This window comes from Channa argus, chromosome 14 (assembly GCF_033026475.1).
Source record: "Channa argus isolate prfri chromosome 14, Channa argus male v1.0, whole genome shotgun sequence".
Classification (NCBI taxonomy): domain Eukaryota; kingdom Metazoa; phylum Chordata; class Actinopteri; order Anabantiformes; family Channidae; genus Channa; species Channa argus.
This window is the reverse complement of record NC_090210.1, coordinates 1,592,640-1,605,522: the sequence shown is the minus strand read 5'-3', so window position 1 is coordinate 1,605,522 and position 12,883 is coordinate 1,592,640. Positions and strand designations below refer to the sequence as shown.

Sequence of the window (12,883 nt, the reverse complement as noted above, 5' to 3'; positions counted from 1 at the left end):
ATATATTCACAGTTTCTCCTCTGAACACGTCCAAACCACTTCAATCAGGCCTCTCTGACTTTATCTCCAACACATCTAAAATGAGTTGTCATTCTGATGATTATGGCACAGGAGGTAGAGCTGTCGTCCACCAATACCCCAATTGCTGGTTCGAGCCCCGGCTCCTCCAGTCACATGTCAAACTGTCCTTGAGCAAGACACTGAACCCCAACCTAGTTGCTCCCAGTAAATGTTGGCCAACTGCACAGCAGCTCCCCCATCGGTGTGTGAGTGTGTGTGTGTGATTGTGAGTGTGAATGGGTGAATAAGAAGCAGTGTAAAGCGCTTTGAGTGCCAATAGGTAGATAAGTGCTATATAAGTGCAGATCATTTACCATTTACACATTCCTGATCCTATCCATCCTTGTCACTCTCAAAAAGAACCTCAACATCTAAAGCTCTGCTTCCTGTCTCTTTTTCAGTGTTACTGTCACTAAGCTGTATGACATTGCTGGTCTCTCCACTGTCTTGAACACCTTTGTGCGGGATAACTACTACTCCATTTCTCTTCCTATTCGAACAACGAATTGAACCCTTCTCCCAAGCTTTGAGCCTTGCTACCTTTCCACCTGGTCTCCTGGAAACACAGTATATCCACCTCCCTTTTCTGCATCATGTCAACTTTATATTTTTCTTTGTCATAGTGCCAACATTGAAAGTCCCTACTGTCAGTCCTACATTCTTGGTTTTCCCCTTCTGTCTCTGCCTTCAAACACACATTCCTCCTCTCTGTCTTGGACCAACAGTAGCCCTATATCCACTGGCACCCTGTAGGTCAACAGCACCTGTGGTGGGCATTGTTATCTAGGGCCCCGATCGATTCGCAATGGAAGTCATGATTTATATGTTTACGTTTATTAAATCACATTTAAAAGCACCAGGTTTCTATAGAGTAACCTAAGATACAGAACTACTACTATTACTATAAATAATATCAGTTTGGGCTATGTTTTTAAATCACAACAGCCACTCAGAAATAAAGTAAAAAACTGTGTTGGATTTGTGTGGTCACTTCAATGATCATGATAAAAGCTACATGTAAACCCAGAGCTTCTGCTTCTGGGTGCAGATGTGAGGCACTGTGTGCTCATATCACACCACTCTGCACCATCCAGACAGCAATATAACTTCCTGGAGAAGCCCCTTTCCATTTGTTGAGCTCTTCTCATCGTGCATCATGATGACTTGCAGGGCAGTTTCAGAACACTGAGAACAGAGATATGACTGCTTTAGAAGTAAATGTATCACCTCACCCTTTTGCATTTTGCTCTGCTTCATTTATGAACCAAAATAGCACCTGTGCTTGGAGATGCCCACACAAGACTCATTGTGCACTTGTTTTTGTGACCTTGTGACATTTGTGACATTATTTCATTAATGTTTTACATTTAAAAGAAAATAAGGAATCTAATTTCTCCCCTTGGTTCCCTGCTGGATCATTGTCACTGTTACCCATGCTACACACTGTTTTTGAGTTTTTGTCTCATGGTTTTTTTTAATCCCTGTTCCTGTGGACTTCTGTCGTCGAGTTCTTGGTCTGAGGTTTGGTTACTGTTTTGTTGTTATTATTTGTAGCACCGTCTTCATAGTTGGTTAAATATCACCTGGATTGTTGTTTTCTTTTGCTTCCCCACCTGCTTTGTTAAAGTTAATGTTCTATTTCTGGTTTTTACTCTGGATTCTTATTGCCACTTTATTTCCACTTGATCAGTGCCCACCTAAGTTTTGGGGTTTGTTTCCCTTGTAACCACTAAACGTCTCTTAAGGTTCGCTTCGATGCTCAACAGAGAGGGTGAAGTTAGTTCTAGTTTTATTCCTTTTGATGTTCCATGTAATTTAATTTTGGTTCTTGGTTCATGAAGTGAGTTGTTTCTGTTTTGCCGTCTGTTGGTCTAGTCCCCGTTGTTTGTTATTCTTCACTTCTTGTTCTGTTTTAATAGTAGAGGTTCCCCTTCATCATACGTCCCTTTCCCTGTTAATTTAGGGTCCTCATGCAAAAATCTGACAGTTTTATTTTTAGAGAGCACATTTCTCCTCATCAACCTGGAAAAATGAAATGGAAATGTCCTAAATGAGATTAATGTTTTCCTAACATATACGTCAGATGACCCATGCAGAAAAAAAATCACATATTAAAACATGTTTTCTATCTCAGGGGAAATTATAGAGTAATCTCCATTTTCCCCAAAAATGACATAAAAAGACCTTTGTGTTACGTGTGTGTTTCTCCAGTGACTATAAACTATCCACAGTAACGTGCCACCACATGAAATTCAACTGTCCCCAAGTCCTTGATTGACCCAGGTTTGATCAAACAAAGCATGACAGCTAAAGTATTTAGCAAAAATGATATTTCCCCCATCCATGTCATATTTCTTATGTAATGCATTTTGTCACAGGTGCTGATACTTTTCAAAGCAAAACATGCATACAACACACACTCCAAAAATACCTGAATTACCTTAAATAGGACTATGGAAGGTTTGTTTTAAAGTGGCACTGAAAGCTCAGATTGAGCTCGATCACAAGTTTTGTACATCCCAAAGAATTTTAAATTTATTACCAGGTAATAGCTTCCTGGGTTCATAGTTGCATTACTACTCTATGTATCTGAGCTTTTACTTTTATTGGTTTCAGATATGCATGGTGTGGACTTCTGATGCCTCACAGTGATTAGCACCCCTTTTCTTAAATACAAATAGAAAAAGTCTGTTAATTCCTGTTAAGAAGACCTGTCTTATTTTAATAAAATAAACAGCTCTCCATGAATATACAAAAGCCCAGGAAATCAAAACAGCACACACTGGATTTTAAAGTTTAGAAGGCAAATGACAAACTGTATTGAATGTCTTTGATTTGTCATCTGTTTCCTCTATAAAATCATGACACACTCACAGCTTCTAAAAAGGGAATAACCCAAGGGAAGGAATGACTGAGAGAAGACATTACATTTTTTTCTGTCATGCACATTTTTGTGGTTTGCGTTGGTGACATATTTTCTTTTTTGCTGACAGTATTATAAAACTGCTTCCACTGTAGCCTTGTATTTTAAGTGTCAAGCAGATACATTTAGTACAGGGATCCTGCCAGAAGAAAATCCCACTGTGGCTCTGCTGTTATCTCAGAGTCACTGTGAGCCTCTGTGTCGTGCTCTTCCTCCTACAGGTGAGGTGGCAGTTGGAGATGCAGCATTAGACATGCAGCACCAGGTTTTAAAAAAAGAGTCCTGGAGGATCCATCATAGGTGAGCTAGCCACACAGCCCGAGGTCAAATTCCACTGAGCCAAGCCAATCCATAATTAATAAAAGGGGATTGGTCTAAAACCGTGTAGTTGCCTGACGAACCTGTTACGATGTTGACACAGTAAAGTGGCTCACTGAGAATTTCTCATACTACAGTACATCTCTGCTATACAAAGGCTGCAAATTAATTACTTTCTGTGCAAAATACTGTATATATCCTTTACTTGAAAGACTAAAACTTTCTATTTCAAGATTTATTCTAGAGGATTGGAAAATTCATCTGGTTAACAAAGCCTAAATATATTTTCCTCCCAGAGATGTTTCTAAGCTTTGACTATTGGGCTTATTGAGGCAGCAGTCAAGGTACATTTTCCCTTATTTTATTCTATGGATTGTTTTAAATGTGAGTGTTAATGTGTATCTCTCTCAGTTGGCGACCTGTCCAGGGTTTACCCCGCCTCCTGCCCTATGACAGCTGGGATACTTTCCTTAGTAATTGCTTGATGGTGTGTTTTTGGTGTTACTACTAAATGCATAATGGGTAACATAACAGCTGATTCCTACTGATTATTCCATGTATTCAAGTGCGACTCTTATTTTGCTTTAACTTCTTGAATTTTGTGACCTAGGATAAAATTTACTTAAAATGAGTTGCTAGTATTGTATTATAGGTTGTACTATAGAAAGGACTGTTGTCCCTCAACATTGTGGAAATAATGCCACTTAAAAAGGAGCTTGTTCCATTTTGGGGCAAATCTTCAGATTCGATTTAGGTGTTGGGAGACGATTTGAGAGTTTAAAATCTCTGTGTCAAATACACTTACACCATGACATGTAATGTGTAGGTCCTCCTCTGCTCTTCATTTGGATCGGACCTGACAGGCTACCCTTTGTGAGCCTTGGGCACCCATGACCCTGTCACCGGTTTTCCAGTTGTTCTTACTTAGACCACTCTTTGCGGGTAACTGCATCCCAGGAACACCTTACAAGGGCTCCAGTCTTGGAGATAATCTGACCCCCTTTTCTAGCCATCAACATTTGGCCCTTCTTAAAATCTCTTGGATCCTATTTTTCCTAATTCTAACACATCAACTTAAAAAAAAATGCTGTCTAAGATATACTACCCATGGACAGGTGTCACTGTATTGATGATCAATATTATTCACTTTACATGTCCATGGTTTTAATGATGTGGTTTAGTTGTGTTTATCTCCTGTAAAGAGAGAGTGAAGTAGTATGATTGACACTGTAATACTTGGGATGGTTGATTGATTTTATTAATCAAATTAAGGGAAGGAGTAAGCAGTACATACGTGACATGAGCTTTAAAGTAATCATTGTTTTTGTGATTAATCTAAATATCCCCTCTCCCTCCAAAAATTAATGAACCTTTAAGGAAAATTCTCTTTTTAATTTTTTTTTATTTACTTGTAATTAAATGGGCTGATAGGGTGATTATTCTGAATAAGAGGAGAATATACTGCAGTGTGGAAAGAGATTGACATTGTTCAGTTGAACCCAGGGGAGGTGGGCATGTTTTGTTTGGGTTTCAGAGTCAGTCAGGTGGAACTGCTGGATTTCTGTCATCTTCTGATGACAGAAATCATTAAATATTCAGAAGCTGTGACATTTTGGCATATTGTAGTAAAATAACTCAAGCATGCTTATTGATTTATCAGATTTTGACATTAACTCTCTGTCCGTTATACTATTAAGTTAAATTTCTAGTTTTATGTAAATTCAGATCACACTAATTTGATAGGTTGAACAAATACATATTTGCAGCTTCACTGCATGTGTCCTACAACCACTGCGTCAGCATTGAACAATGGCAATCACAGGGAGTTTAGGTATCTGCCAGTCTCTCTCTAGTTTTTAAGGGAAGGCTGAAATTGTCTAAAACAGCATTGCGCCTTGAGTGATGACCACTGAAGCAGATGATCATTTATGCACAGCTGTGTCTCTTAAGCTTCTCCCTTTGTCTCCATGCTCACATGACACGTTAGGAATAACAACAATTGACACTGCAAAGCTGTATTAATGGTCAACTGGTGAAAGAAAATGAGCAAAAGGGTCTGCACTGAAAGCCTGTTACCCTGTGTCAAGCTAACACGTGAAACATGAAGGATAGTGTCTGAATAATGAGAACACATTATATATCACAGAACTATAAATCCTGCATATGCTGTCACATTTTATAATTGCTTATTAAAGGCATTTCTAGGTCACTTCAATAACTAAAGTAGCATTCAGTCTGACCTTTACTGACCTTTTACTTTACCGTGTAGTACAGTTCCTACGTTGGAGCCCAGAAATCTTTCAGTCACAAATGCACAAGGTCAAGTTTTTTTCCCCCCAATCCACACATTGTGACATATTACACCGTGGCCTTCTGGAGCAGGATGAATGGTTGAGATTTCTGTCAATATGCTACATATAGTGTACAAATCCACAACCAAGCAGCAGTCAGTGCAAAGTCACTTACTGCTTGGTGGACCAGGGAGCCAAAGCAGAAGGTTCCATGCAGAACTCAGATCCATTGGCCAGACAGAAACAAAACAACTGATCACAGGTAAGATGGGCGAGACTCGGAACGAAAAAAACAGCAAACTCACAAGAAACAGGAAGACATGGCAGCGAGAAGCAGGTGAGCTGGGCATATAACACTGTAACAATGGATTGCAGTAGTGTTTCAAACTTCTCTGCCAACGAATAAAATTATTGTGTTTGTATAGTTACGATAAGCATTAAGAAAGCAGGACATCAAGCCGAGTTGCTGTATTTTAAAAAAACACATGCTTGATAAACATGATTATGCCCAATTTAATGACTCGGCATAAGGATTATCACCTCGTTTATCGCTGATATCTCAGGTATTATATCAAGGATATTTAATGTTATGTTATGTTACCTTACACACGTAAATGGAATTTCTGTTGTAAGCAATAGCTTTAAGTATGTGAAGCTTACTAGCTTTACCTTACAAGCTAAGTTGGTTAGTTTTAAATTGGAGGCAACAAAACAAACTGAAAATTAAAATGGGTTAAAATTCCGCCATAGGAGCGACTTATATTACATTACAGCTAATCTTATTCATAATTTCTTACCTGCGGGAGGGTGGGAAACATAATTGTGGTCCAGCAGAGAAGCATAGGTGTCAGCTTCCACACTTACATCGGATGAAGAGGAGACTGTTTCCCCTGCAGCTAAACATTTACTTGCCCTTGTGAAGACATTCTCCCTTTTCTGTGGTGCAACAAAGTTGTTCTACAAAAAGTAGCTTCGGAGAAATACGTTTTTAAGACAACTGCTGCCTGCTTAATTGTAATCCTCTGCAGTGAAGTGCTGACTAGACTACAAACGTTCGTGCTGCCTCTTGGCACCTTAAACTTCCTTCTTCGTCTCACCTGATTCCCTGCAACCATTTTCTTTTAAGTTGTGGATCATTTGGAAATGAGTGAAATTATAAGTATGGCTGTTTTTGGCGGCAAACACGAACATTCATGAACACTACAAGAGCTCCGATTTTTAGATGTTGTTGCCAATTGTTCGCGTGTGATAACTCACATCGGAAGGTGTGCAGCCGATTTCGGCAGCTTCCGGTTGAGAAATTTGGAAATATGAAACAAGGTCTATTAGGCACAGCAATGGAGAGAGACGGGAAGATACAAGCAGGACAACACAGATCGGAGTCCCAGCCATGAAACATTAAACTTGAGCGGTAGACTTTAGTATCCATAGCTTCTTACACCAGCATACAGTACATCCCAGCAATAAACATTACATCTTCAGTCACTTTTGAAAGGTTTGTACCCAAAGGTTTGTCTTTCGGTGCCATTATTGGCTCTTAAACAATTGGGAAAAGCATATTTATCTTTAAAATAAATAATCGGGATTGACTACACATTGTAATAATATTTGTTTCTCAAGGAAAGAACTCGTTCTTATATTTTTCTTTTACACAATTCAAGATTTTATAAAAATATCATAATGAACTACCCGAGCTCAAAACGTAGCTTAAGAGAGCTACAGTTTTACTGGTTCTTTGTGTCTCCCGCCTGTCTCTGTTTATTCAGCAAGGACTTCAGTTTCATATTTGCCTCAGAAAGACACAGTGACGTTGCAAACTCATCTCTGACCTGAAATAAAGCATCAAGCTGCATCCTCAACATATGATATGGCAGCAGCTCCACTTTCTTTCTCTGAACCTGACACACGCCGCAGCGCTAATATGTCTGAGACTTTATTAATCCTGATAAGAGAATCAATAAAGTTCTATTGTAGAGACAGCGATCTTTTCTTTAAGCCGTGTTGACCAGAGACACATACAGAATGTCTCCTCTTTGACAATGAACAAAATAGATTTAATAAAATTTAAAGCTACATTTTTGGAGTTTGAAGAGAAAAAGGCTAACAGGTCATGGAAATATGGCTCAAATTTGCAAAACTGACACTTCAGTGTTGATATAATTCATCTGTACAGCTGTGAACATCTTGTCTTTCCTGAGGCTCAACAGAAGACAAATCACATTGTATTGAAAAAGCAATGAGACCATGAGACTTTAGACCCAGTCCAACAACTCTCCCCAAACTGTGGTGATGTGTTTTTCATGTAAACCAGATAACTCAATACATGCAGCAACACGGGGACACACGAAGGTTTAAAAATGCACAAACCTCTTAAGCCACTCTGCACAGAAGTTCATTAATATTTATACATGCTTGAAGAAATAAAAAGGAATTTACAGCTTCTTACCTGAGCAGGCCTGCTAAGTCTGTGGAACCTCTAATTGTTGTAAGAGCTTTGCAATGTTTTACGTTCTCAGTTGTTAATTTTTAACTACCCCTGAACACCTACAAGGTTACACACCAGATATAGCTTTTTCTTTTTTCAATTTACTGTTAAACAAAGCAAAGGACTACAAAGCACAAGGACTTGTCCTTAGCAGTGTCCTATCTTGGGTCAGGCTTTCACTAATATTATATGAAACAGTCAAAAATCAATTGTTAAACCTTATACCAGCAAATTATGTCATACAATCCCACAATTCCCCAGTCAAATGACAAGACTGCCATTTTGGCAGGATCAATGACAGTTAAATGGTGAATCTGTAAATCAAAAATTCATGACACTGCTGCCATAACTTTAAACAAATGAAGGGTTGATGATGACTTTAATGGCGTCATTTCATGTATGAGGTGATGCCTTTAGAATTGATTTCCAAACCAATCCTAATTCTTCCTCCTTCTATTACAAGCATGGCCTATTTTGAATTTTTTTACTTTTAATCATGTGCACTGCTATTGTGACCCACAAGAACCCATGTCACTTTGTAGCAAAATATGTCCGTACCAGAACTTAAACCATTAATTATATCCTGATACAATGCAGGATGTCCTGACAATTAAATCTAGATAAGCCTGCCTTCAGGAATATCAATCAAATCTGATTCATTTTTCAATTAATCCATAACTTATCAAAGTAATCCAAAAATATGTTTAATTGAAATTATAGAGTAATGAAAAACAAATTACTATTCTCATGTCTGTCCATAAATCATGACACCTAGAATAATTTTGATTTTTGATTTATTTTGTTCTTTCGGTTTATCCCGCGAGCTCAGTGTCGTCACAGTGGTTCATTTGACTGCATGTTATGCCGGATGCCCTTCCTGACACAACCCTTCACCAATTTCTACTGGGCTTGGGACCAGAACTGTGCGGCTAAGAATGAGGATGGGCTGTTCAGTGTCCTGGCCACTAAGGCATGTGGTCCGGAAGAACGGTGCTCAATTCTCCGACCTTCTGGTCAGCCGGTATTGGGGCGACTGTGGCGCTGGAAGGTAAAGCGGTTGTCCACCAATCTCACAGTTGTTGGTTCAATCCCACTGAACCCATACTTAGTTGCTCCTGGTGAGTGTTGGTGTGTATGAGTCTGTGTGTGTGTGTGTGTGTGATTGTGAGTGAGAATGGGTGAATAAGAATCAGTGTAAAGTGCTTTGATTGCCAATAGGTAGAAAAGTGCTATATAAGTGCAGACAATTTACCAATCTATCAACTGAGCTACTGCTGCCCCATGACTGCAAAGTGAATGAACAGAACAACATTTCCCTCATATCTCATGGCTTTGATACTTTTTCCCTGCTTGAAATCTCTTTCATACTACTCCATAGAAAATTCAATGACACTGAGAATGCAAATTTATTTTACTATTATTTTTTTTTTTGTCCTTTCGGCTTATCCCGTGAGTTCAGTGTCGCCACAGCGGATAATTGTCCGCATGTTGATTTGGTCCAGTTTTTAAGCTAGATGTCCTTCCTGACGCAACAATCCCCAATTTCTACCGGGCTTGGACCGGCACTGCACAGCTGGGGAGGGGAATGAGCTGTCAGGGGTTCAGTGTCTTGCCCAGAGACAACACTGAGAATGCTAATAAGCCAACCAAATTAAAAGATTTGTTTACACACAGCTGCAAGGATCATCTGAACACCTAAGTTTTTTGCAGTTGAATTACAAACATGATCAGGTGATAAGTCACTGCAGTCCAATCTTCATTATAGGTAAACTGACAGTTTTAATAATAAATGTTGATGGTGCAAGAATAAAACAATTTGCTGTCATAAAGACGGATTTCTGTAATTATCTCACTCATGGACTCTACAATAAGGGAAAAAACAATCTGTCACCTGTTATATTCCACCTCAGAACTGCCATCTGTTCTGCCATTGTGTGACTTAATTAGTCTATTTTCTCGTGATTCTTGTCCTGATTCCTTCCACTTTGACTTATCAAACCTGGTAAAACAGCAGAAGACACCCAGAGAACTACAGATCGGTCAGATAGGCCTGTTTTTTGATTGGATGATCAATTTAAAACAAAAACTCATTCATTGCAATCTCTCATGATACTTAATCCCCAGGCTGTCAAAACTAATATACTGAGCCACACGAGTGTCAGAGAACACAACAGAGAAGATCATAGCACGTGTACATGTCACATGAAGTGGATCCAGCCATTGTGCATGTTCCCCTAAGAATGAGCACCAGCAGAGCAAAGGGTGAAGCAATGCAGTAAGAGGCAGAGAGCAGGGGGTGTGTGTGTGCATGTGTGTGTGCAAAGACACACTACCTGAGCCGATTACAAAGATAACAACTTTGTCCCACCTTGGACACTCTTACATAGCCATCCTGGACACTTAGCGCATGACAGCAGTTATTTTCTGACGTGTTGTACAGTAATTTACTTTACTGTGAGTCAACAACTTTGCCAGTTTTATGATGAATACTAGAATTACGTAATGTCACAGTGTTGGTGTGAAAGAGACCTGCGATCTGCTGTTCTCAGCTCTTAATAAAACTGTTGGTGATACAGTGTGCTTTTGGCATTTCCCAGCCAGAACATTAAAACCATCGTTTCACTTTATTGTTGACTCCAATCACAGGTAACAAAAGGTGTTATTTTTGTTGCCAACTACTGAAAGCACAGGTGACTAAATCTGCAGCTTTATGTTTAGACTTGTCAACTCAGACAAGCTTATTTATTAGGTGTCAAGAAAATAGTGCTGCCTGGTTCACATTATGTTACAGCATTCAGTACATTGTAGTTTTCTAAGGCTGATTTGCATCTGTGATTGTTTTTCTGTATGTTAAATACATGTACAAAACTGACCAAATGGTAAATATTACAGCAGCATTTTTACACTGTAATTCAAATTTGTGCTCACGATGTGCTGTCCCATTATCCAGTTTGGCACAGTTCAGTTAATTTACATATCAATCCAAGAATCACCATCCCAATCCAAGCAGCTGTGCCTTAATTGCTTTTAAGTGGAACTGCCCTTTAACAGCACATTGTGATGCAGCTGTACCAGTGACAGAAGGTGTCATGATCACTGTTATGTACTGTCATCACTGCTACACAACAGACGGGGGATCGGCAGAACACGAAAAGAAAACAAATTACAAATTAAAATTCAAGAAGATGTCAACAACTTCGACTTGTTTACTGTGCACTAAATTAAATCTGCACTAAACGTCTATGTACGTACATATCTGTGTACTGTTTATACTGTGTACATGTGCATATATAAGTGTAGTGTATATGCAGTAAATACATGCATGAATTATTAACGGCTTCATAATTTAAAAGTTTGGAAAAATAAACCCTTTCGACACATTTTCTATTAAATGCACATTAAGAAGCATTTCTCAGCACAGCTAAATATCTTACTGGTGGTGTTGTACTTTACGCCATTGATGTACTCAGGGCAAGGTCTCTCCACGATCCTTCCCGTGATGCTCCGTGGCCAGCAGGTCCCAATTTCATCCGTTGTGGCATTACAATATAAACCTTGGAAATAAATAACGTAGACTAAAAGAAAGGCGGTCGCCTGTAGTTTTCCTTTTCCAAGACGCAATAAAAACACAGCTCTCAATATTGAACAAGAGAAAAACGAGCAATTCCATCTTACCATCAGTGCTCAGCAATGACAATGAAGCGTTTTCCCAAAAAGTGTCATGGAAAGCATCTATTAAACTACAGTTCAGGTTCCCGATCTCTCCAAAAATGATGTTGTAAATGGCAGCATCCATGCTGCGCCGCTTTGAATAATGCGAGGTTATTTCCAAGTCCGAGCAGAGAGGGACACACTGAGCCCAGAGCTGCTCATGAGCTTGTGAAATCGCACAAACCGTAATGACTTGTAGACAGCCCAGCTCTCCTGCTGGGAGCGCTGCGTGGCCAATGGGAGCTGCGCGCCCGCTCGTCCATCCACGTGCTTCGGCAACCCGGTGAAAAAGGCAGGCGACACACCAAGTGAGCCGATCGAGGGGTTTGTCCCTGACATTTCAAACCTGACCCCCCATCTAAATGTATGAGGACAATAATCACCTCAATAACAGCCAAAAAGGTGAAAGATGTCACCTCAGACAATCGGTGCAGTGATGCGTTCGTTGAAATAAGATCTCGCACAGCAACCACATAAATCAACTTTGCCATTACATTGTTAATCTGTTATCGAGGTCTGGATAAGGTGAGGTAACAAAAATCAATTAGTGAACTTTGATGATGGTTGCCAACAGTTACTGCTGATAGAAGACGCAAACGCAATACTCATGAAGTGCAAGTACTTGTTGAAAATACTCAACTACTATGACACAAGTATTACTAAAAAAAATTTCTCAGGTTGAAGTGCAGTAGACAGATACTTATAAGTTAGATGATTTTAACGTCATTATTTATCACCTTTTGGTCAATCTACATTAATGTCATCATTTATTTGTTGATTATATTTAGAAGCTCGGTGGTGGAGTGTTTAGCACTGCTGCCTCACAGCTAGAGGCTGGAGTTTGTGTGTTTTTCTCTGGTTTCCTCCCACATATTTAGAATCTTCAGCTGCAAAAAGGGACTAATAACTAATTCTGTCAAAAAACTGCAGTAGTGAGGTAAAAGGACAATATTTCTATATGAATAGTAGTGTAGTAAAACTAATTTAAATGGAAATACTCTACTGAGGTCAATTGTTGTCAACTTTTTACCACAGTACTTTACTATACTCTATTGATCTTTACTTAGCAACTTTGCTCACGTGTGTCTTCACACT

General features: G+C 39.2%; 1 protein-coding gene across 5 annotated transcripts in view; it reads right to left on the bottom strand.

The window, feature by feature from the left end:
- LOC137098690 (corticotropin-releasing factor receptor 2) overlaps positions 1 to 11,981 on the bottom strand; it is a 33,739-nt gene extending 21,758 nt beyond the window's left edge. For 4 of the 5 annotated variants that reach the window (XR_010910632.1, XR_010910633.1, XM_067475197.1 and 1 more), the window contains exons 1-2: positions 11,753 to 11,981; positions 11,512 to 11,631 (exon numbers count right to left, since the gene is read on the bottom strand). Coding sequence is in view for 3 of the 5 variants with exons in the window: in XM_067475197.1 (XP_067331298.1) it covers positions 11,512 to 11,631; positions 11,753 to 11,873 (241 nt within the window). In the remaining 2 variants the exon portion in view is untranslated. The remainder of the gene's footprint in view (positions 1 to 11,511; positions 11,632 to 11,752) is intronic. The other variant, XM_067475200.1, reaches the window with a different exon arrangement.
- Positions 11,982 to 12,883: the final 902 nt, after the last annotated feature.